The 26947-nt window shown below is 37.4% G+C and overlaps 1 protein-coding gene across 1 annotated transcript in view; it reads left to right on the top strand.

Moving 5' to 3' along the window:
* The window catches only part of IQCG (IQ motif containing G), a 60775-nt gene that overhangs the window by 18908 nt on the left and 14920 nt on the right, over positions 1-26947 (top strand). Inside the window, exons 5-8 of the mRNA XM_016433514.2 lie at positions 8400-8528; positions 10712-10793; positions 24018-24179; positions 25104-25178. Of these exons, the coding sequence (XP_016289000.1) occupies positions 8400-8528; positions 10712-10793; positions 24018-24179; positions 25104-25178 (448 nt within the window). The remainder of the gene's footprint in view (positions 1-8399; positions 8529-10711; positions 10794-24017; positions 24180-25103; positions 25179-26947) is intronic.

The raw sequence follows: 26947 nt of genomic DNA on the forward strand, positions 1-26947 counted from the left end.
ACAAAATGAGGATAAAATAAAACAAAATGAGGATAAAATAAAACAAAATGAGGATAAAATAAAACAAAATGAGGATAAAATAGAAAATATTGAGGATAAAATAGAAAATGTTGAGGATAAAATAGAAAAAAATGAGGATAAAATAGAAAATATTGAGGATAAAATAGAAAATATTGAGGATAAAATAGAAAAAATTGAGGATATAATAGAAAAAATTGAGGATACAATAGAAAAAATTGAGGATAAAATAGGAAATATTGAGAATAAAATAGGAAATATTGAGGATAAAATGGGAGATATGGAAGATAAAATAGGAAAAATTGAGGATAAAATGCAAGCCCAATTAGAAGATCTAAAATGTTTCTTACAGGATCAATGGGCAAACACCCACTCTACCAGAAACAGACCTGTTTCTGAACCTTTGAATGAGGAAATTTCCTTCCCTGAAATAGAGATGGAAAACACCTTCCCTATAGCCCAGTTAACAGACTGCTTCTCTCGTGCAGTGCAAATCTTGTCTGAATTTAATCCCCAAAACCCTTCCCCTGCAATCCCAGCTTCTCATGTTCCTTCTCCTACAGAAAACCAAATTCCAATGCAAGGGAGATCTTGTCCTCCTAGAGAAACCTGTCCTTGTCAAACTGACCCACAGGTGCAAAATTCAACTAGAGGCCTGTTTCCTCTAAGAGAAGTACCTGAAATAGGACGAAATGGGGATGTGGTGACTTTAAGACATAGGATACCGTTTACTTCCCAAGAAATAAATGAATTTACACAAAATATCCCCACATATGAACAAGATCCTTTTCTAGTAACAAAAAAGATGGGAGACATATTTTTTCAATATAATCCGTCTTACAAGGACGTTGAGAGCTTACTACAGGCTTTTTTAAGTGAATGTGAAAAAAATAAAATAATTGCTCATGTCAACAAAACCCGGGGGCGTAATGCAGCACATTGGCCATCTCAGGATCCCGAATGGGACTATAATAATCCTGAGGACTATCTACAACTATACCGTTGTAGAGAGGCCATCCTCACGGCCATGAAGGAATGTGCGGACAGTACAGATAAGTGGATGGAACTGGAAAAAATTAAGCAAAAGGAAAACGAAACACCCTCCAGATTTATGGACAGAATTATCGAGTTTGGGGACAGATACTTAGATTGGGACTTAAATAAAGAGAATAGTTTAAGACAAGTTAGAAGAATCTTTGTAAATAATTCTTGCAAAGTAATTAAAAATTATTTTAAAACACAATGCCCAAGATGGTCAGATATGGACCTTGAAGAATTGCGAAAAACAGCTATATATGTTTTTAAGGGAAACGAAGAAAAGGAGAAAGAAAATAATGATGACATGGAGGAAATGAAGAAAAAAATGAGATGTGTAATAGATAGGATAACTAAATTAGAAAGTGGGCATGATAATGAACCAACGACAATTGCCCCTCTCCAGAAATCCAATTATCAATCCATTACTTGCCACTTCTGTGAGAAGAAGGGCCACAAAATGATGGAATGTAGAACCTTTCTTAAGATGTTTGGAAGGAATACACAGTTTAATAATGGTTTTAGAAATAATAACTATAGAAATTATGATAATGGTTATAGAAACCAAAATTCTAGAAATTATAATAATGACTATGGAAATAACTATAATGAATATAGAAATAAGAACTTTAGAAACCAGAATTATAGAAATAGGAATTGGGAATTTAATGACAATGCTCAAATTGAAGAAAATTTTAATGATAATACTCAACAATATATGAGAAATGGCGCTCGTCCAAAAATTACTCGAGGTGCTAATGATCCTCAGAGAGGTGCCCTTCAGGAGGGTGCCCAGGGAACTTCCCAGTATAATAAAGATGATTCTTCTTAGATTGTATTGATTTTGTTGATATTAATTAACCTTTTTCAGTTTTTTTTCTCCTCTCCAAATAGTAGGAAAGATGAATAAAGAACTTAAGACTATGATTGGCAAATTATGCACTGAGACCCATTTAAAATGGCCTGAAATTCTCCCTCTGGCCCTATTTTATCTTAGAAGCAGGCCTAGAGGAGACTTACATATTTCACCATTTGAGATGCTTTTTGGACATCCGCCTATACAGGCTAAGCCTTTCTCCCTGGCTTATACATCGCTATTAGGGGGAGATATTACTATTGCTTCCTATATACAGGAGTTACAGCACAAACTACGTGAACTTCATGAATCCGGAGCTGCAGTACAAGCTGGACCATTAGACTTTTCTCTGCATGACCTGAACCCAGGAGATAAAGTTTATATCAAGAATTTCAAGTGAACTGGAGCAACTCAACCTTCATGGGAAGGACCATTCCAAATATTATTAACTACTCCAACATCTATAAAGATTGGAGAAAGAGACTCTTGGATTCACTGCTCACATGTGAAGAAAGCATCTTCTGCTGAGACTGATTGACTCTATCCTATCTTATAAATTGTGACTCTATCTTATCATAAGAATTGGAGATAATAATCCATAGACAAATGGATGCTGTTTTTTTTTCAAGAATATATTGAATTACTGATTTTTTTCTTATTTTTTCTTATTTCTTTTCTTTTATTTTTTTATCAGAATATTTGATTTTTTTTCTCATTTTTTGTACTGAAGGTACACATAATTAATATTAATATTTTTTTCCCTGCAGTAATACAAGTTAATATATCTACTCTTGCTATAATATCAATATATGCCTAAAAGCTTTAAACTATGGGAACCTGCCATTTATTGATAAAATATTATAGGACTGTGATTAATGTTTGTGTCTGATTCCAGGAAAAGGGATAAAAACAAGGAGCACAGACTAAACCTGAATAGTGCCAATAGAGCACACATGAAATATTAAAGTGAGACTCAAGGTTGCGACGCTTAACTTATGTTTAAGTCGTAGGACTTCCTTGTATCTACACTCCTTTTGAAGTACTCAAACAAGTACAAAGCTTGACTATCATGCTGGCTCCCTATATCTCTGAAGGAAAAAAATCAGACAAGGGAATGACATTTCCCCATCAAAATAGAATTCTAATTCTTTTCTTCTTATATTATGGCAACTTCCTGTAGTCTTGGCTACAAATGGCTAAGTGAAATATTACTGCATTCTGTCCTACATACTTGTGGGATAGAAATTACTTTAAACTGGACCTATACAAGGTCTATTTTGAATTTTTCTTATGTTTTTGATTATTTTTCTATTCTTTTGATAATTGACACATACACCCCCATAACTGAACATTGCATTCTGAGCTTAACTTGATATTTTTTTTTAATACTTACTTCAGGGGGGATTGTATTTTAATTTAAAATCTAAGAATTTTTGAATTTTTTTGCTTGAGATTGTATTTTTATAAAAATCCAAGACTTTTGTTTAAGATTTTACTTTTATAAAAAATTCAAAGATTTTGATTTTGTTCAAGAAAAGATCTTCAAGAAAGAAGCTTGAAACTTTTATATCCAGAGAATGAACTGTTGCAGAAAGATGCTAAAAACCTACACTTCATCAAGAAGATCAAGAATGAACTTTGGATGTGATTGATTGGACTGAACTTTTGATTGAACATTTATTGTAACATTTATGCCAAAAGGGACTGCCCCTAATTTGGTTTTCTGTCAATGCGCCTAGCAAACATTGGTTTTGCTTTCTTTTCTTTTCTATTTCCTCTCTCACTATTCTAATTTCTCTTAGAAATTGAATATTGTGTATATCTTTAGTTAGAAGTGAATTTAGAACTACAAAATGATTATGTTAAATGATCAATGGGGAGACTAGTCTCCCAATGATCATCAGGGGGGATTGTAAACCTCAAATTTCCTTAGACTTATAATTGTTGAAAATTTCACCATTGGGATATTTCATACTTGGAAAATTTCTTACTGATAGTCTATTGGAATGGGAACTCCATTGGCATGGGAGGTTCCTTCTCTTCCCTTCTTAAGATTACTTTAGGACAGAAACCCTTTGCTGAACAATGGAAAGGACTTTGACCTATGCTTGAGCATAGAACAGGAATTTCTTTGAGTCTTGATTGATTTTAGAATTGATACAATGGAGATACTCCACCCTATTCAGTCCTAATAAGATTGAGTAAGGGCTGCAGCCTAGATCAAAATTTAATTATTCCAATCTCTACCATACTCAAGTTAACAGGATTTAGAAAGGGCTGGAACAAAGGAGTAAAGATTTAATCATTTGAAAAATATGACCTTCAACAGACATGTGCAAAAGCCAGAAACCTCTGGGCGGTCCTGGGTTAAGCGAGAGCCTCCATTGACAGGGAAATTGATGAAGAGTGATTGGTAGATGTGAGGACTGAGGGGAGGCAACTTGGAGGGTGTCCTTAAAGATAGGAGGGTCTGGGAGAGAGGATTGAGTTTTTGGTCGGTGTGGTTCCTGGTCTCTGAGGAAGTTTGCTCTGAAGGAAGCTGAAGGTGGGGGCCTCTGAGACTGTTTCTCCATTTTGGACACGTGAGTGAAAGGGACTGATCTCTTTTCTTTGCCCCAGCTATCTAAGGGCTTGGGCCTTTTGGCCCAGCCTAAACAGAAGGGGTATTTAAGCCCTATTCCCTTCTCTCCCCTTTCTCTCTCTATATATATCTCTAATTCCTTTCTTGCTCCTATTGTAATTAAACTCCAAAAAAAAAGGCTGACGGCTGACTTGAGTTTTTCATTTAGGAATTACATAGCTGATTCCTTGGCGACCTTAAATTAATATATATCAGTCTTTTAAAGTGATTCCCTTGTAACAACATGGATTGTAGCTTAATGCGAAATATGTGAAAGACAGTGCTACATTGGTTTCTGTTATTTGGGTGTCTTTCTTACTACTCTGTCATAAGCATATGGGATAAGTATGGAGTGTAAATGTGGGGTAAAATACCTGTGAGGGAGTAACATTCACTTGGAGTGTTGGCTCTTTTGGGCAAGTCAATGGGAGTAGGTGGGAGGGATTGGGAATCAACCAAGGGGTTTGAATGAATTCATAGTGTGGTGATATATCTACTCAACTTGCCATGCATGCACATTGGCTCATCACTTTTCACCTGGTCTATCAGTTTGAATAAGTAGCCATGTTTCCTCTCCTGGTCCTGGGTGGTGACACTTTTTGTTTCATGGAGTTTGTCCATGCTGCCTGGATGGATATTTGTTCCTTGTTCCTTGGTTGACTGCACTTGCTATGGCCCTGCTGCCTATGTCCTGATCCTCCACTGTGCTATTTCTGATCCAGAATTTTCAAATGGAAGAAGGGAAAAGTGCCCAAGAGAAAGAAAGCATGAAGAGTCCATGAGGCTCCATTTCTGTTACATAAAGCATCATCTTGACCCCAGGTGGAAGGGAAGTAACCCTTTACCCACGCCAGTGTCTCAGAATTTGCTTTTGCTGTCTTACTCTGAATTGTTGCAGGGCCATAGAAAGAAGTTCAGAGAAGTAGTCAAAGGAAAGCAGAGTCCTCCAAGGCTACAGCTATTTTTTTTAGTTTCTTAAATTTTTTTTATTAATTTTTTTATTTAAAAATTTTTTTTCCATGGTTACATGATTCTTGTTGTCTCCCTCCCCTCTCCTCTCCCCTCCTCCAGGAGTTGATAAGCAATTTCACTGGGTTATATATTATCACTCAAATCCTATTTTCATGTTATTTATTTTTGTAATAGAGTAATCTTTTAAAACCAAAACCCCAAATCATATACCCATACAAACAAGTGATAAATCATGTTTTCTTTTGGATTTCTACTCCCACAGTTCTTTCTCTAGATGTGGATAGCATTCTTTCTATAAGTCCCTCAGAGTTGTCCTGGATCTTTGTATTGCTTTTAGTAGCTATCCATTACTCTTAATCCTCCCACAATGTTTCAATTACTATGTACAATGTTCTCCTTCCTGGTTCTGCTAATTTCACTCCATATCAGTTCATGGAAGTCTTTCCAATTCTTATAGAAATTAAGCAGTTTCATCATTCCAATAGTATTCCATCACCATCATATACCACAATTGATCAGCCATTCCCCAATTAAGGGACATCTCCTCATTTTCCAATTTTTTGACACCACAAAAAGAGCAGCTGTACTAACAGATCCTTTCCCATTTAAAAAAAAAATCTCTTTGGGATACAAACCCAGTAGTGGTATTGCTTGATCAAAGGACATGCATTCTTTCAAAGCCTTTTGGGTATAATTTCATTTTCTATCCATTGCTTAAGGGCAGGTATAATTTTATAGTATGGACTTTTTGGTAAATCATTTTAGAACAGTAACCATCTCTATCACAAAGGTAATGCCTCTTACTGTGATCACTCTGGATTGGGTCCAGATATTCTGATTGTGAATCCAGGCTGGTAATGAATGGCCCTTTTCATTTTCAGTTTAATGACTCATCACTTTTCCAGTAGTAGAGTAAATGGGCCAAGTTTAATAATGTCTAATTAGTTCAAAGGAAACATTAAATCTCTGATGCACATTTAAATACTATTTAAAAAGAGATTTAATATTTAGCAACTTTTATCCAATATCTAACTCAGTATAGTCCTCAAGGTATTTTTATAAAATCTTGGGAAAATGTGCATTTTTGACATCTCTAAGCTAAATGGAATATTAAAAAAATCTGTGACAAGCAAACAATATGCATTGATATAGTTAAGAATTTAGTGTAAAGTCAGTGATTTGTACACTTTTTCTCATCCTCCTTATAACCACTACATAAATAGACTATGTATTTAGCCCCTCTTAATGCCATGAATATAGACTATAAAATTCATCAGAGGTGTCTTGGCAAAGCATTTTTCCCTAAAATAATACATGAGGATGATTTTTGGTTGCTTTTAAAATCGTATTATGGTGCTGATAGATTTAAAGTATCTTCTAAAACATTTTATGATTATCCTTTTCCCCTTCGTATCAGTTTTTATGGTATTTGAGACAAACAATAGAATATTAAATGGGAACTGCTGCTAGCAAGTCCAGCTCATGTCATTCACTGTGAGAAGAAACTTCATATAGTTGAAAGATCTCAGGAGCAAAATAAAATAACTCTGAGATTTTACCTTCTACCCCACAAATCGGCAAAAATGACAAAAAGGTGGCAATAGTCAATGTTGGAGGGGCTATGGAAAGATAAGTGCACTAATATATTGTTGGCGAAGCTGTGAAATGACACATCCCTTTTGGAAAGCAATTTGGAAGTGTGCAAATAAGGTGACTAAAATGTCCTTACTCTTTGAACCAGAGGCTTATACCCCAAGGATGCCCTCAGTAAGAGAAAAAACAAGCCCCATATATTTAAAAATGTTTGTAGAATTTGTTGTTTTATGCTAAGTTTGAAAGCAAAGTAGATGCCTATCTATTAGGGGAATGGATAAAGAAATCTGTAGTACATGAATGTAATGGAATTCTACTGTACTGCAAGAAATGATGAATATGAAGAATACAGAGAAGCATGGAAAGAGCTATATAAACTGATGCAAAGTGAAGTAAGCAGATACCTTTACTAACAATATACATAGTAACCATAACAATGTAAATGGAAAGAACAATGACACCAAAAATCAAAAGTAAATGTTAAAAGATTATAAAGATATATAAAGAAGATTATAACGATGAAGACTTAAATGAAGAAAGAAGAGTAGACCTCCCCAACCTACCCTTTGGTGGAGGTCCAAAGTCCACAGAGCTATACATTACACATGTTTTTGGACTTCCTCAATGTATTCATTAATTGTGCTGATTTTTTTCCTCTCAAAAACAAACAAAAACTCTCTGCCATATTGAATGGCTCTCAGGAAAGGGGAAGGGGAAGGGGAAGGGGAAGGGTATATATATATATATATATATGAGGTACTATAGAAATATAAGAAATAGAAATAAAAATTATTAAAAAAAAAAAAAGAAAGAGGCTTGGAGTTGGAGGGAGAAGAATTTGAGTCCTAGCTCTGTTACTTATTAGTGGCATAACCCTGGAAAAATCCTTAAGCTTTTTTCTGTCTCAATTTTCTTTTTAGTCGGGATAATCATATTTGCATTGTCTACCTTATAGTATAGTTCTGAAGAAAGCATTTTGTTGACTAAGAAGTGTCATATAAAGATGAGCTACTATTATTTTCAAATTGCTTTTTCTGAATATTTTATAGTTGGGTTTTTTGTGTAATATGAAGAGATTGCATGGTACAGTGGAATCTGGAGTAGCAATTAAGAGACATAAGGCTATTACAATTACATCCCCTCTCTGGACCTCAGTGTTCTCAAGTGTAAAATAGGGAATGAAGGGGAATTCCAAGGTATCTTGTAGACCTTGCATTCTGTGATTTAAGACATATCTAGTCTTCTGTGGGGGCAGGGAAATAAGCATCATTAACCCATTATATTTTGGCTTGTTTTCATTGGCAGAGAGTATGCCAGCAGCATATTATCAGCCACTGTAAAGGAGATGCAGGAGTTCGGGACATTCAACAGTCTTTTGAAAGCTTTGGACAGAGAAAAGGAAAAAAAAACAAATTTCTGTGAAATCATTGCCAGGTCAGTATAAAAAGTATATCTGCTTTGGTACATTTTAAGAGTTTTTAAAATATTCATATTAGAGTATCTGATTTCCAAAACAAATTGACATGTATTCACTCAGGCTATGGAACTTTCTCTAGCTTTGCTTGTGTCTTAAAGTCCTCTTCTCTGATGGAGACCATTGGAAATTCAGAACTGAATCAATTAGATACCTGCCAGGGCTTCATATTATCCCTCAAATGCTAACATTACTCTGTAGAATTGAAACCATAGTCCATTACATCCCCGGATCCAGCTAGCTGCCTCTGCCTGATCCTAGAACCCTTCTGGAACCTTATCTTCATTCAGTTGGTTTATGTTCATCCACTCTCTGTTCTTTCTTTCAGTAGCTAATGACAGTCAGCTTTGTAGAGCTAAATTAAGGTTTGCAAAGTGCTTTACATCTTATTTCATTTGATCCTCACAATAACTGTAAAAGAAGTACTTAGCATCCCTATTTTACAGGTAAGGAAACTAAGGCCATTTCATTCATTCAGTATACTCTCTTATGCCTTGAAATATAATGAGCAATTTAATCAAATGCTTCCTTTTGCCAACACAGCTTCTTTTGGAGGGCAGTATTCCTTCCCTGCCTTAAACCTGGGATTCTTAACCTTAAAAAATTTTTCTGCTTTCTAGAGAAGAGGATGAGGAGGTTGGAAGGGGGAAGGTCCCTTTTTGATTCTACTAGGTAGCCTTTAAAAAATTGAATATTTTTGGGCATACAAATGAAGAAAGTTACAATTGTATCCTCTGCAATTCCTTGGATAATAGAAGATTATATTCATGTAGAGTTCTTGAGCAATTTAAGAATATACATAAAAATAATAAAAACCATGCTGAGGGACACTTGGATCTCATAAAACCCTTTCAAGAATCTCAAGTTTTTTTTGTCTTGTTGCTGCAATAAATTCAGTATGGTCTGGTCTGTGTATTTAGGTGATGTGCTCATCATTTTTTATCAGGTTTTTCAGGCTGACCTTGACGTCTCACATCTGTTAACTTTGTCTTTCTAATTTAGCTATCACGTTAGATTTTCTCTGTTACGTTATGGATGCTTATGTTTGCTTGGGTGACTATACTCATTCCTTTGTTTTTAAAACAACAATTTATTTTAAGAAAGAAGAAAAAAAGAGGAGAGGCAATACAATATATTTTTAAAATAACACTGGAATGAGATTCACGCTATGAAGCAGAGTATGCTTATATTCTAAATGGCATAATTCATGGTTTATATGCTAAAGGGCATAGAACTCTAAATGTGAGGCTATGTGGTACAATGGATAGAGTGCCAGGTCTAAAGTCAGGAAGACTCATCTCTGTGAGTTCAAATCTGACCTCAGACACTAGCTGTATGACCCTGGGAAAGTTACTTAATCCCATTTGCCTAGGTTTCCTCATCTGTCAAATGAGTTGGAGGAGGAAATGGCAACCCACTCCAGTATCTTTGCCAAGGAAAGCCTAAACAGGATCACAAAGAGTAGGACATAACTGATCAATAACAACAACAAAAATGGGTACTAGTCAATTTTCTTCAGAAATCAGAAAGAAAAAATTATTCTACAACATATCAAATTCTGGGATTCTTTAAAGATTCTATAAAATTCAGCTTTTCCTTAGAATGTTTTTTGTTGTTTTTGAGTGTTTTTTTATACTCTTTTTCAAGGATTCTCTGTATACTTCATCACATTATCTAAGAAAGGAATATTTAGCCTTAACAAAGCATTCTGTGACCGTATTAAAGGCTTCTTATATCAAGCTTGAGTTTTATGGACATAAAGTCCTGTATAAGGAAAATTACTGTATCTATGGTATGTAACTAGATTAGAATAGGGGGAGACTGGTGAGTGGGAGATCAGGTGAAAGTTGATGAGGGTTTGAACAAGTATTTTTTTTTTTAGCCCTTACCTTCTATCTTATAATCAATACTGGGTATTGGTTCTAAGGCAGAAGAGTGGTGAGGGATAGGCAATGGGGGTTAAGTGACTTGCCCAGGGTCATACAGCTGGGAAGTGTCTGAAGTCAAATTTGAACCCAGGGCCTCCCATCTCTGGGCCTGACTCTCACAATCCATTGAGCTACCCAGCTGTCCCCTGAACCATAATTTCTATTTTAGTACTCAAAGTACTAACTGTTCCTTCTCCCTCTCCCATTTATTTTAGAGAGGAGAAAGGGAGAAAACAAATAAGATATCTCCAGAAAGACCTTCAGGATGTCAAAAAAGATAGGCAAGTAGAAACACAGGTAAGCATCCTTTTATAAACAGCAACACAGATATATCAGTGATTACTGATATGACAGAATTATAAAGTAGGACTATTTATCCCCTATATAAAGCTTTTATCTAGGATGGGTTTTTATAGATTCTCTAATGAAAAATTTACTCTGGAAGATGTATTGTAAAGTACTAATGTGCCTAAGATGTATATTAAGAGCACTGAGAGTGAACCTGGTTTGTTGAACATAATGGAGATATACTGGAAACCAACAGACAACAAAGGCCTTAGGCTTGAAAACAAAGTAAGTAGGGATGGACTGTGGCTTAACACCATTTTAGAACACAAGTGAAGACAATGCTTTGAGAGAGGGAGGAGCCTGATAATCTTCCATGCAGAAGTTACAAGAATCTAGTTAGTTATTTAAAACTGTCTCAGATCACCTAAAATTTACTCCAAGTTAGTATTTCTCTCAGCCTCTTGGGGAAAGTGTTTAAGCTGGTCATATTTTCTTTCATAAATTAAAAAAAAACAACAACTTTGAAACGTTTTCTTTTGAAATAACAGATACTTCTCATTCAGCACCCATACAACCCTCCTTATAATTGATCAATGAAAGGAGGAATGAGTCCTATAACTCTGCCCAGATGGCACTCTGGTAAGACCATCTGGGCAGAAAGGCTAAACCAGGTTGAGAGTAATTAAATGCCCCAAACTTGTCAGTGTGTTAGGTGGGTGTCTATCCCAACCATATGAAGACTTCCAGTGGAATAGGCAGAAGAGAACAATTTGTTCCATCCGGCCAGGAAGGTGACTGAAGCAGGTGATGTCAGAGTCATTGAAGAGAAGATGTCAGAGTCATTCATCCAATTCCTGCCCCTCCCCAGACCTGGACTGGGCCTTTTCAGTTTATGCTATAAACAGAAGCTAACCCCAAGTTGGCCTGGATGATCCTGTGTCCTTGTCCCCTTCATCAAGATTTGAGGTAACCTGGATTACAGGGGAGAAAATTAATCAGATCTATATCTAGTGAAGTGATTTTTCTTGCTTAGATTGCTAGAGGTGGCTGGAGCCTTATGACCAGGCCTTGTTCCTCAGATGACAGCTCCTACTGCTAAAGCAATCCCCAGGAGTTGAGTCCTCAGTCCATCTCCTCATTTAATATCCACCAATCAAGGATTGCTTTTGTCTTGTCAAAAGAAGTTCCCAGTGATTTACTGTCAGGAAGACAGATGTGGATTTATCTCTCAGAATCTTTGAACACAAAGAAAGATTACTGACCATCAATTTATTGATTGTTGGCTGGCAAAATTGATAAATTGATTTTTTTATACCTAGAACTTTGTTTCTCAGAATTTTATTTGTGACAGAACCTATGGATTTTATTGAAGATGCTTGTCTTCAGCTGGTTCCAATACTTTTGGGCAATTGTCTTTTATGATTTCCTTAAGTATAATATTCAAATTGGTTTGTTTGTTTATTTTATCATACTTTTCTAAGAAACCAGTGGTTTTAGATTATCTTTTCAAATCCTGTTTTCTAGATCAGTTTTTTTTAAATTAAAAATACCTCAAATGTTGTTCCAGTTTTGCTGTCTTTTGACTTTGTTCTAATATCTCCTGTTGTATTACTACTGACTTTTTTGAATTCTCACCTTTTTACTCCCCCCCCCAATGACCCTTATTTTGCTCAAGTTTACTGACTGCTAGCCTAAGCCATAGATTTTCCTTTCAAGTTTTTTCATAAAAGAGCTCTAATTTCACATCTTATCTCTGTCTTGCTCTTTTGTTAGACCTTCCAACTATTCTTAGTGTTCCTGTGACCATTCTGTTCTGTCTTCTGGAGAGTTATGGTTGTAATCATTACAGATTTATTCTTTCTTTTTGGCATTTCATCTTGGTATTCTTTTGTAATACATAATTTCTTCATTGTATTAAGAGCTGTTTTCTGCTTGTTCATTTTAAAGTATTACTGCTAGTTTGTTTCTTCTAGGTTTTCCTTGTGATAAAGGATGTCTTTTCCTTCCCTTTTTTTAGTTGTTGCTGCTCATCTTTTTTGGAAGTATTATCTAGCTGTTTTGGGTAGTGGAGGGATAGCTCAGGTAACACAGAATCTCCCCCCCCCCCCCGCCCCAGTCTTTTTCCCAGAAAATGTCCTCAATCTCCCTCCTCTTCCTACCTCCAATCTTACTTTTCTCTTGACTAATTACAAAGCAGCTTTTGGCATTTGTTTTAGGACATTATTTCCTCTCTCAGCTCTTTGCTGTTGTTCTTCAAATACCATTTAAAATCTTTGGGAGTTTTCAGCAGCTTTACAGAAGCTGACTTGTACTCATATTTTCTCCTTGCTGAAAAGCCCTCTTCTTGGGTTTTGTTTCAGTCTTTGTCCTGTATTATAAAGCTTTTCCCCAACCCCTATTTTTTCCATTACTATTTAACCTTTTTTTGACTCTCTTTTACTACCTAATAAATAACAGGAGACATTCATGTTCACCTCCCTTCTGGATTCACAAAAATAAAAACACAACCAATTCATTAAAGGAATAGTTAAAGGCAAGGTTAAGACACTGTATCAAAAGAGATTATTCAAAATTTGGCCCCATCCCAGCTATGTTCCTTTTCCCTTAGCTCTCAAGCCCCTTAAAAGCATCTTGGTTATAACTTCCTGAGCAACAACATTCGCCTACTCTAGAGATAGATACTCTTCACTCACATTGTTAACTATTGCTTTTTATGCATTGCAAGGAGCTAAACAATCTAACCAAACATAGCTTAATGCCATTCTGAAGTTACAATGGCAGTGGGTCACTGAGACAACATGGGAAATCAACACTAAGAGAACCAAGACAAAACAGGAAACAAAAAGTAGGTGTCAGGTGTGGGAATTGGCCAGACCATGGAATAATAATAGCTAGCATTTATGAAACACTTGGAAGTTTGCAATATGCTTTACAAATATTCTTATTTTATCCTCACAACAACCCTGGGAGGCAAATGCTATTATTATCCTCATTTTATAGTTAAGGAAACTGAGGCAAGAAGAGATTAAACAACTCACCCAGGTTCATATAAGTATCTGAGGCAGAATTTTAATTCAGGTCTTCAGGTTTAAGTGACTTGCCTAAGATCAAAGAGCTAGGAAGTATCAGAGGTCAGATTTGAGCTCAAGAAGATGATTCTAAGCCTGGCTCTCTATCCACTGTGCTCTCTATCCATTTGTTTGAATCCTGTTTAGTGGCAAGCAGATAAGACTGGTTCTTCCACTCAATGAGCCTCAGCTCTTCTCTTAGAAGTCTATGTTAGTTTCTAACTTCAGTTTCACTAGGAGCCCAATGTCACCTTTTAGGGATTAATAAATGAGGATGTCATTGTTCTCTTCCCTAGCATTATCCCTTGAGAATAAAGACTTGGAAATTTCAGAGCCTTAGTCTTCAGAAGAGCCAAGTTAACATAGGCCCAAACTGGTTTTTATCATTAGTTGTCACCCCAGTAATCTGAGGCCAATTCCTTAATTCCTTCCTGATAAAGGCTGGTTGCCCATGTCCTCAAGATCCATTGAACTAATTGAAGCCCATTTGAGGACTCTTTCCACAATGGCAAACTAATATATACTTAATAATTACATAGCAATCCAAGTACCTTTCACGAAGGATCCAAAGCTATGCCTTTTTTTCTTTCTCCCTACCCCACCCTCACCTCTACCTTATTTTCTGTTCCTATTTTTTTTTAACCCATACCTTCTGTATTTGTATCAATTCCAAGATAGAGGAGTGGAAAGAACTAGGCAATCAGGATTATGTGACTTGGCCAAGGTCACATAGCACCTATGGAACATCCAATCTGAGATGTCTAAAAGGCATTTGGTGACATGGGCTATTTGAACTCAGGCTCTCCTGACTCCAAGCCTGGTGCTGTATCTACTGGGCTACCTAGTTGTCCCCCTTCCCTATTTCTTTTTTTTCTTTAAGTTTTATTGACACTTTTCTTTTATATCATATTTATTTCTTAATATGCTCTTCCCTACTCCATACATTGAGCACCTACCTTCATCTTGAACCAAAGATAAATGAATAAAAAAGCATTTATTAATCACTATGTGCAAAACCCCATGTTAAGTGCTGAGGATACAAACAGAAAAAGTAAGAATTCTTTTGCTTAATGAGCTCACTCTAATTGGAGGAGACAACCCCATATATGAGGGATCAGCTTTAGAGCACATAAAAAAGGCCAGAAGTCCTAGGATTGAAATGGCAGAACAGAAACAAGGCCCCATGGTCCTCAGGGGATAACAGCAGTGTACACAAAAGGGCCCAGAGGACTTTAGAGGTCAATAGAGATAGCTCAAGGTGCAGTGGAGAGGCATGGGGCCTGGAGTCAGGTGGGACTCAAACACTGTGTTTTGAGGCTATGTGACCTGGATAAGTTACTTAATCATTGCCTCGGATCATTGGGAGAATCACATGATATAATATCTGTAGAAAAGAGCATAGCATGGAACATGGCACATAGCAGAGAATACTTACTCCTTTATTCCTTTCCTCATTTGTAGGGCAGATGGTAAGGACTGGTGGACCTCCATCTTCCTAGAAGGTTGTAGTTGGGTTCTCCCAGCTTATCCAATTAAACAAACAAAAAACAGTTCTGCAAAACTAACCAACAGCTAGACTGCATCCAACAGCATATGCTGTATTCCACATCCCTACCACTTCTAAAGTAAAAAAAATGAGGTGGTTTTCTCATCTCTGGGGCCTAGCTTGGTCACTGTGATTACTTAATTTTCAGTTTGCTTTATGGTTCTTTCTGTTTATATCCTTGTAGTCACTGTGCAGGGAATTTCCAGATCTATATATTTAGCCCTATTCTTGGTCCTGAATGGTAGGCCCATGTCACCACCTGCCTTTTGGATATCTCAGACTGGATGTTCCAGAGGGCCTCAAACTCAACATGTCCAAAGTGGAACTTAATATTTTTCTTTTTTCTTTTTAATTTTTTTCTTTTTTAGAAAAACAGTTTTTAAATTTACATTAAAAATGTGAATTCATCAGGGGATTTGTTTAGACACAGTTTGTGTCTAAACAATACTTATGTTGATTAGCCAATGATTTTTCAATCCTGATGGAAAATCTACTTTGAGAACTAAATGAAAATCAGAAAGTTTCTTGGAGAGTATAGATTCAAAGTCAAAGAAATCAAGTAGCCTTAGCAATCCATTATCTATAGCTATTTCTTCTCTGAAGGGTATTGCCAAATGCAAGGTCTCTGGGGTCTCCTTACTAGCTTTAATTTTTTTTTCTTAATAGCTTTTCCCTAAAAACCCTCCACTATTCCCAACTTTTCTATTACTGTTGAGGCCATCACTATTTTCTAGGTCATCCAGGCTCACAGCTTTGATGCCATCTTTGACTCCTCATTCACTCTCATCCTACCTGTCCAATCCACTGATAAGTCTTGTGATTTTTACCTTGACAACATCTCTTGTATATGTCCCCTTCTCCCCTCTAACACTTCTATCTCTGATGTATGCCCTCATTACCTCACACCTGAACAATTGTAATAATCTTCTGGCTGGACTCCCTGTCTCATAGTTATGAACTCTAATCCAGCCTCCACTCAGCTGTCAAAGTGATTTTTCTATTGTCTTCTCTCCTCCTACTTAAAAAACCCTACTTATTCTCTTTCATTACTAGGATCAAATCTAAAATCTTCCAGCATTAAATACCTTTACAACCTAGCTTCTTTTTGCCTTTCAACCTTATACTTTATTCCCTTCTACCATATTCCATATTTTGTCTGCACTGACTTACTTGTAGTTCCTCAAACATGATTAACCATCTCCCATTTTCATGCATTTGCATTGGCTGTGCCCATGCTTAGGATGCTCTTCCTCTTCCCCACTGCCTCCTGGCTTTCCTGGTTTCCTTGAAGACTCAGCTCAAATTCTGCCTTTTCTAAGAAGCCTTTGAGGGGCAGAGCCAATATGGTGGCTTAGTAGCAGTAAAAGCCTAAACCACTCTGACAATCCTCCAAACAATCTTTAAAAAGTGCCTCAAAATGACAGGAATCAAAAATGAACCGCAAGAAGTGAGGGAGCTCCCCCACTGAATACAACTTGAAAGATAGGCAGAGAAAATTGAGTTTCACAGGACAAGAGGAAACCAGGAACAAAAATTGTATACAGAAGAATGCTGGCTGTCCCCCACCCTGCTCCCTACCATGACTGTGACAGTTTCTACTACTAGAAACAGGCTAACTTTGGGATCCCAGGGTGGGGGCTATACCAACAAAAGAGTATCTCAGACCCATTCCTTGAAATCTCAGACCCTGGCACCAGACTGCAGTGAGGCTGGGAAGTCCATAGCACTGGGTCCTTTCAAGTCTCTTCTGTTGATGCACAGACCTAGCTTCAGGGCAAAACAGTTCACATTGCCAATCCCTAAAAGCCAGTAGAGGAGACAGAATCAGCAAGCAGCTTTCAGACTTTTCAGTCTATAGACCAAAAAAAAAATGAGCAAACAGCTAAAGAAACATTTAACCCTCAAAAATTTCTGTGGGGGCAAAGAGTAAACCACAAAGCTAATAGTGGACTCTGAGATCCAAGCAACCACATGCAAAACTTCAAAGAAAAATGGAAATTCATCTCAAGTTCTGGAAGAACTCAACAAAGAATTTAAAGATCAAATAAGACAAGTTGAAGAAAAATAAGTGAAAGTAATGAAAAAAGAAAAAAACAGCTTAAAAAACAAAATTTGTCCACTGAGAAAAGAAGCAAAAAATCAGATGAAGAAAAGAGTGTCATGAAAACTAGAATGGACCAAAGGAAGATCAAAAGGTCATGGAAGAAGTTCAGTCTTTAAAAATTAGAATTGGGCAAATAGAACCTAATGACTTCATGAAACATCAAGAAACAATAAAACAAAATCAAAAGAATGAAAAAAATCGAAGAAAATATGAAATATCTCATTGTAAAAGCAACTAACCTGGAAAATAGATTCAGGAGATAAAATTTAAGTATTATTGGACTACCTGAAAGTCATGTTCAAGAAGTCTTTTCCAGTTCTCCTTAATGCTAGTGTTTCCCCTTTGAGATTACTTTTTGCTTACACTGTTTACATCTTGTATATACAGTAAATTGTTTTTTACATGTTGTTACTTCCATTAGAATTGGAGCCCTTGAGGTCAGGGACTGTATTTTTGTTTGTTTTTGTACCTCTGGTGCCTTTGCACAATACCTGGCATATAGTAAATACTTAATAAATGCTTGTTAATTAACTTTTTCTTCTTCATCTTCTCATATTCCACTGTTGTCCCACACTTTCTTCTTCCTTTTTCCTAATTATCTTCCTTTTTATTCTGTTCCTTCTTCCTCTTTCCCTGACCTGACTTTTCTTGTACAAACTTTTCTTCTAGCCCAGGAATATCTGTGCCAACTAGTATGGGGTAGAGGGAAGAAGTAAGTGTAATTCCTCCTGTCTTGCAGAGGTCTATTGAGGAATGAATTGACCCTAGGAAATAAGGAGAGAGGCATATAGATGGCAACAGCATTGGCAATATGGCAGATTAGTAGTGACTTTTCATGGTGATAAGGAAGTGGGTAGGGAGGGCAACCCCCATTTTGGTGCCAAAAGGCAAAAGCTGTGGGTGAAAATGGAAGCAGCACATGAGGGTGCTCATACCCTCATTGGCCATCTGTCTATAAGACCATGTAAATAATAGACTTTGATGAATCTTGAGACCATTCATAAAACGGGATCAGTCACTAACAACAGGCACACAAGATAGGCAGATATTCTAATATAATATATTGCCTTATCAAAACAATATTTTATTGTTTCCTGTGGTTTTCTCTGGAAAGGTTTCATCTAATTCATAGCATAACTATTTTCTTTCTTTTCAACCAACCAAAAATGTAATCTAAAACAAAATAGGGCAGTAACAAATTTATCCTTTTAACAACCTAGAGTTTCTTTATTGTCCAACAACCAGCAACTCCCTCCTGCACGATCATTAGAAAGTCTGTGGTTCTTTATTAATACCCTTGCCATCAAAGCCTTTTTAATTGGATTCAGTCAGCTTTCTCTTTTCACGACTATAAACTTCTATTCTGAAGTCAAACAACAACATGAGCTATAAGGCAATCTTAGGATTTGGAAATAAAACTTGGCTTGATGGGAAAGCCCGCAGAAAAACTGCATCATTCCAAGGACCTGGGCCAGCTCTCTAGATACTCTGGAAAACCAGAGTTAGTGGGCAGAACAGAGCTTTCTTGAGTCAGCCTGTCCCCCTGACTTCTGAGAATTCCTTTTGAAAGGAAACTTAGCCACATAACTCAATATCATCGATCTGTATAACTCAGTACTTCAAGGCTGGTTCTTTTCTGTAGCCCATGGGCAGATTGAAAAATGGCAGATGATATTATTATTCCTCAGGCCCTTCTTTGTGTGCCTTGGTGGTATTTGGATTTTTTCTTTACCAGCCTCTCCATATTTCAGATCCTCTCCCCAGTGTCAGTAATCTCACTGCTGAGAATCATAAAATAAGGCTGCCTGGGACAGCAACCAAACAGGAAGGAACTCAGGCATAATTAAAGGCACATGGCAACAATCCTCAAAACAGATGCCTTTGCTTGGCTCTGTCTAGTACCTGACCCAGCCTTTTAAATGCTCCTTAAAATGACCCATTAAATGCACCACAGAGTGTATTGCTTTATGTTTTCCACATTACAGAAACACTTTGAAAGAGTTTCAACTCTCAAGCTTTTGGGTTTTGTGTCATTCTGAAAAACTAACTTCAACTTGAAAAAGAAAATTGGCAATGTTTATTTTAGGGTTATTGACACCACCTTATGACAGAGTGATCAACAGTATCCATAGAGCCAAGATATGTGGATGAAGCCCCCACCATGCCCATAAGCCTGTGAGGATGCTGTGGGAGTTCAGAGAAGGCTGAACTTAACCAGAGAGATTTGATGGCATAGAGCAAAGAGCACTGGACTTGAAATCAGAGCCTAGGAGTTTAATTTCCAGCCCTGATACTTCCTAGGCTGTCTGCTCTTAGCCAGGCTCAGTCTTTCTAAGCCTCAGTTTCCTCACATGTAAATTGTCAATAGTGCCATTTCCAGGACTTTCCTTGCAGGATTGTTATTAATAACATAAAAAATATAAAGCACTTAAAATGGCCATAGATTGCTATGTAAATGTAAGAGTATCTAAGTCAATGTACAGTGTCACTATAGCACCTAGCTGTTGATGTCCTCTACTCTCCTGCCCCTCCCTACCAGAAAGGGACCTGTAAAAAACAAAACAAAACAAAACAAAAACTTCACAGACCATCTTTTCTTACCCTTCTAGGCCAGCTGGAGAAGAATTTTCTTTTCCACTTTCCTCCTCTCCCTCATTCTCCATTTGTCTCATTCTAGAGATTAGGCTTGAGGGAGAGGAGCAGAGAAAATTATTAGTTTACAGAGGCTGGCTCTCCCAAGGGACCTATATGTGGTGAATACCCCCCAAAGAAAGGACAGAGGCCCAAGACAGCCAGCTAGACAGCATACAGGATAGAGCACTAAGCCTGGAGATGGTAGGTTCAAATATGGATTCCCATATTCTAGCTGTGTGACCTTAGGCAAGTCACTTAACCCCAATTACCTAGCCCTAACTACTCTTCTGCCTGGGGACTAAAACTCGGTATTGATTCTAAGACAGAAGGTAACAGTTTAAAGCAAACAAACAACTCCATGGGATAATCCCAGATTCCTCCACATAGCACAAAATATTCATTGTAAACCTACTAGGGTTTTTTGTTTGCACAGCAAAGCAGGACTACATACATAATAAAAACAAAAGATATCAATATACATTCCTGATGGGATATCCCCCCCCTCCAGTTCCTCTCTGTTTATTCATATCCTCCATCTGCTTCAGAGACCAACTTGAGTAACTCTTCTATATGTAACCCCTGTCAAAAACTTTTAGGAACAAACGAGATAGCTGAACTAAAGAAAAGAAGTTGGTGATTTTGGCCATGTAGGGTTTGGAATAAGAGGGTATCAGATCTTGCTGTCACGCAAAGTTTTGGGGCATTAGGAAATGAATGGAGGGAGAACAAAGCCTATTTCAGGAGGCCATTGGTCCATGACATACAGATGGAGTATCTTACAGTCCTATACAACAAGTTGTTCAGCCATTCCCCAATTGATGGACATCCCTTTAGTTCCCAGTTCTTTGCCACCACAAAAAGAGCAGCTATAAATATTTTTGTACAAGGAGGTCTTTTGTTTTTGTTTTTTAAATCTCTTTGGGATACCCTTACTCTCTGTCTTACTATCAATTCTAAGACAGGAGAAAGGTAAGGGCTAGGTAATTGGGGTTAAGGGATTTGCCCAGGCTAGGAAGTGTCTGAGGCCAGATTTGAACCCAGGTCCTCCCATCTCTAAGACTGGTTCTCTATCCACTGAGCCATTTAGCTGTACCTGTAACCATTGTTAATGAGTAAGTTCTCTCATGATGTTTGATAGTGTAAAAATATTTCAAGCTGGAAAGAGCATAGTATGATAGAAGGTATGAATGCTGGATTTGGTATCATGGGACTTGAGTTTGAATCCTGACTCCTTCATTTACTTCCTATGGGCCCTTGGGCAATCTCTCTGGACCTCAGTTCTTCATCTATATAGTGAGGGGGTTGAATTTGATGACCTCTGAGATTCCTTCAAATTCTGAATTTATAATCCTGTGCTCTGGCTATTGCCATAGTAAGAACCATAGGAGGAAAGGTAGAACTATCTAGGAATAGTCTTCTTCTTTTTTTTTTTTTAAGAATATTCTTAAGGATAGATGTCAGATATCAACATGGCAGTAGCAGCTTGAGAGGCATTGGAAAATGATGTCAATCTAGCTAGTACATTGGTAGAAAACACCGTATTATTCCATTAAAGACAACAAAGAAGAAATGTATGGAATGCAATCTGGAAAGCTTTGGAAGGAGTTTGTATTTTACCTTCTGGTCTCCAGTCAGAAGGAGAGAGGAGGCTGAAGGAGGTGGGAAAGGATTGAATATCTAAGGCTGAGTTAGCAGTCTAGTGAGGAGATTAGAAGAGATCAGCTTTATACTTTCTTTAAAAAAAACACACACAAAAAACCTCTTACCTTCTGTCTTAGAATTGATACTAAATATTGGTTCTAAACAAAAGAGCAATAAGGAGTAGGCAGTTGGGGTAAAGAGACTTGCCCAGGATCACATAGGAAGTGTCTGAGGCTTGATTTGAACCTAGGCTCCTCACTCCAGTACTGACCCTCTATCTAGTGAGCCACCTAACTGCCCCTTTCTACCTTCTTGATAGCCTTAATTAACAATATAAAATGAAAACTGAAAGATAATGGGTAATATAAGAAGTCAAATAGTGTAAATAACAAAATAATTCATAACCTACCCCAACATTTTATAGAAACTTGACAAACAAATTAGAGCAGAGAGAGAGAAGTCCCAAAGAAGTAAGATGAGAAAAATTTGTATACCAATGGTCAGGGGCAGCTAGATGGTGAAGTGGATAGAGTACCCAGGTTGGAGTCAGGAAGACTCATCTTCATGAGTTCAAAACTGGCCTCAGAAAGTTAACTAGCTGTGTGACGTTGGGTAAGTCACTTAACCCTATTTGCCTTAGTTTTCTCATCTGTCAAATGAACTGGAGAAGGAATTGGCAAACCACTCCAGAACTTTGCCCAGAAAACCCCAAATGGGATCATGAAGAGTTGGACATGACTAAAAAAAGACTGAATGACATTTCAATGGTCACTCACCCATTATCATTAAAATGTTTTTGGCCATACACTCTCTTTCTAAGGGGGCAGATATATAGCACAACAGACAGTGTGCCAAGCCTGGAGTCAGGAAGTTTACTCATCCATCAATTGAGCTGGAGAAGGAAATGGCAAACCACTCCAGTATCTAATAAACCTCCAGATGGGGTCAAGAAGAGTCAGACTCAACTAGAAATGACTAAATAACAAAACCACCTCTCTTTATATGTATTTGTTTATAAATTATAGTCATAGATGTAATTCTAAATTTTGCTTACTTCATTAATTGGTTTTAATGGATGTCTAAGTTGAAAAAGGCATCTTACAAAGATAGTTCTAAGAGGAAAAATTACATTGTTCGCTATGCTTTCTATTTTCAAATGTCAACCATTTTTCTTGAATTTTTAATATTTTTAACAAATTGGCTTAAAATTCATGGAAATTATTAATTCAGAATATTTCTACACAAGTTAGAAAATTATATTTCCAACCTTTAAAACTGGGCAGATATGAGAGTTTTTACAGGTGATATACAGAGGATTTTTGGTAACAAAAACTATTTCATAAAAATATATAGGTAGGATTGGAAAGGACCTCAAAAGACTCACTCCCTTCATTTTACAGCTGCTAAAATGTTTCTAAACAGTTCTTTTCAATATTCTCTCTCCATAGCACAAGTTTATTTTTCCCCTCAAAAAGCAGTCAGTTTATCATATATTAAAATAGTAACCATATCTGATCCAAGCTATTTTGATAACTAATTCAAATACTTAATACCAAAAGTCATTTTCCAAAAGATATTAACAAAATTCTTCTCAAAAGAAGAAGTGTATGCTATTTACAATCATATTAAAATTGCTTAAAATGAATCCAATTGACCATAATAATTGACAGTAATCCCACATGGATCTGGCGAAAGGCAGAGGTAGCCACCACAAAGAAAGGGATCATACCCAGGAACAAAGCTTTTTGGGCTTACCAGGCAACAGGACAGTCAGGACAAATGTTGGTGGCTAGAAATTCTTCTCTCCCTCTCCCTCTAATCTCTAAGAATAGCTAGCTCTTAAATGGGCAATCCTGCACATTCATTCCCTTTAGACTCCCTCATGGAAGCTTTAATCTTTCCCTCTGAGCATAGTTCAAGTGAATTTGCCTTTATTTGAAACATTTCTTTTATACAGTGTAACCACGTCGGGGTGTAATGTAGTTGAAGGGAGCTAATGGACCAGGGCACCATATTTAAAGAGGATGACATGGGTGTAAACATTGAGCTGTTTTGCCAGACCGCTGTCTCTGGCTGGGGCTTCTATGCCAAAAAAGAGAGAAAACAGCAGCTTCCTGGTATAAAGAAGGAGAATGTATATTGATCTGCCAGAAAAGGTATTTGGCCCGTGATGTCACCTCCCAAGCAAGAGGAGACTTTGGAGGAAATATTCCCCAACTAAAATCCTGTTTCTCTTCCAGAGTCGGGGGGAATATATTGCTCATCTCAAGGACCAGCTGCAAGAGTTGAAGGCAAAGACGAATATGGAGAGTCGATATGTGAAGAAAAATACCGACCTGCAGGTTGCCCAGACCCAGAAAAAATGCGGTAAAGATGAAGAGATCCTGCTGGAGGAGATTGATGTAAGTTAAACGTATCGGCATTGGACAGTGCAAGTTATAGAGCCATTCGTTTGTTGACTCAGCCAACAAGCAAGTGGAAGGCTAACGTTATTATGAACACTTTGCTTCATCCCTCCAGCACCTCACGCACCTGAGGGCAGAATGAGAGCAGAAATGCCAATGGACGAGAGCCACAATGGCCTGCTTCTTCCTCTGGGGAAACTGGCTGGTTTAGTCACTTTGTCCTTATTTCATAAAACTGTGCCTTTCATTCCTTATAAAGGAACAAGGCCGAGCAGGGTGTTCAGCGACCACATGCTTATGTTGCTTCCTAGAACACCCAGGCAGGAGTTCTTCTGACTTCTCTGGCCCCTGCTGCTCAGTTCACAGGGCTCTGCTTCCCTTTAATCCGCATGTGCATGGACAGGAACTTAAGATGTAAGCCTTGGCCAGAAAGGACCAAAGGGAAAGGCCAGGGAAGGGAGGGCGGGATTAGATTCATTTCATTTGAAAACCTGAAGGATGAAAATGGTGGGAAATCTCTTCATGGATTTCCTAACTTAGATGCTACTGCCTGCTTGATGTTTGATTTGCCAGAGGTGGTTTAAGATGATGGGCGCATCCTTTTCTCTTTATTTCTGGAGCCTGCAGACTGTACTCAAAACTCCAGCCCTTCTCTGCTTTGATCCAGGCCGGCATGGCATCCCCACAGGTTGACATAGCTTCCCTACTCCTTCATCCTTGATTTTTCCATGTCAGCAAAGCCACTATCCTTTTTTTTTTTTAACTCTAAGACCTAGTCCAGCCTCTTGGGATACTGTGACTGAAAGATGAGAAGCTTTACACATATCACCACTTCATACCTATCTCCTTTTTTTTCCCCAACTAAAGCTTGTAATTTGCCAGTAAAAACTCCAGACATTTTCTTGTCTATTCTACTCACAGAAACTAAGACTTAAAATTGATGAAGAGAATCGTGTCCACCAGGAAATTGAAAACTTCCTCAAGAAAGAACAGCAGGTGGGTATCTTAAATGATATAAATCGGCACTTAAGAATACTAATTACAAAGCAGGCAAAGTCTTTTCATGTTTCAGAGACTAGAAACTTATGTGATAAAATCACCATGATTATAATGCAAATAAAGAGTTTATTGTTATATAGCTCAGTCCCATCTACCTACATTGAAAGGTGACTGAGGAAATTGAGGAGTTTTGGACAATGTATCACAGGAATAGAATTACAGAATCTCAGAGTTACCAGGGACCTCAGAAGCTACCAAGTCCAATCTGTCTGTACCTGTACAAGAATATCTGTAAAATGTACCTGACAGGTAGTCATCCAGAGTGTGCTTGAGGACCTCTGGTGAGGAAGAGCCTTCTTCTTCTTCCCAAGGCAGCCCATTTCATATCTCTAATTGTTAGGGTGTTTTTCTTTAAGCAATGTCTTAGTTTCTTTAACCTAGATTATGGGGTTAGACTAGATTTCCTTGGAGAAAGTCTCTTACCTACTTATACAAAAACATTGCTGCTCTTTTTGTGATAGCAAAGAATTGGAAATTGAGGGGATGTCCATCAATTAGGGAATGGCTGAACAAGTTGTGGTATATGATTGTGATGACTAGCAGAACAATTTTAGAAAAACTAAAAAGACCTCCATGAACTGATGCAAAGTGAAGTGGGCAGAACCAGGGGAACATTATGCACTATAACACCAATATTGTATGATGATCAACTATGAATGACTTTGCTCATCTCAACAATACAAAGATCCAACACAGTTCCAAAGCATTTATATGATGAAAATACTATCCATCTCCAAAGAAAGAACTGATGGAGTCTGAACATAGATCAAAGCATACTATTTTTCATTTAATTTTCTTTGTTGGTTATTATAAACACACACACACACACATATATGTACATATATATATATGTACTATATGCTATGGAAGAAGATTTTGGTGTTGAGAAATATGTTTTGCATGATTGCACAGATATAATCTAAATCAATTTGCTTCCTGTCTTGGGGAGAGGAGGGAAGGGGGAAAGAAGGAAGGGGAAAATTTTAGAACTCAAATTTTTTAGGGGCAGCTGGGTAGCTCAGTGGACTGAGATGAGAGCCAGGCCTAGAGACAGGAGGTCTTAGGTTCAAATCTGGCCTCAGACACTTCCCAGCTGTGTGACCCTGGGCAAGTCACTTAACCTCCATTGCCTAGTCCTTACTGCTCTTCTGCCTTGGAACCAATACCCAGTATTGATTCCAAGATGGAAGATAAGGGTTTAAAAAAAAAGAACTCAAATTTTTGGAAAATCAATATAAAAATTGTTTTTGCATATACTTAGGAAGATTTTTTTTTAAAAGAAGGTCCCTTCCATCTCTAGATCTGTGATCCTATAATTCTTATAGCAATCCTAATCTGCCTCTCCAAAATCCTTCTGATTGCTTTGAGTTCTGACTTTTGAGGCCAAGATGAGTAAGTGTTCCTGCTCTTCTAATAAGTGATAACTGTACATACATATATATCATTTCCACTTCCTCCCTCCCTAAATAAGTCTTCTCTATTCAAAGTATAACTATTTTTAGCAACTAATTCTCGTATGACAAGTCCCTTGCCTTTGGATTTTCTCTGGCTAAGTAATGCCCTTCTGAAAGTGGCATCTAGAACTGGATACATCATTTAGACCTTGACCCTCTGTATCTCTTAATGCAACCTAAGACTGGAGAATGTATCATACAGTTAACTGCCACTGAGCTAGCAATCATAGATAGAGAGGGCTTTCTCATTTT

Source organism: Monodelphis domestica, chromosome 4 (assembly GCF_027887165.1).
Source record: "Monodelphis domestica isolate mMonDom1 chromosome 4, mMonDom1.pri, whole genome shotgun sequence".
NCBI classification, from domain to species: Eukaryota; Metazoa; Chordata; class Mammalia; order Didelphimorphia; family Didelphidae; genus Monodelphis; species Monodelphis domestica.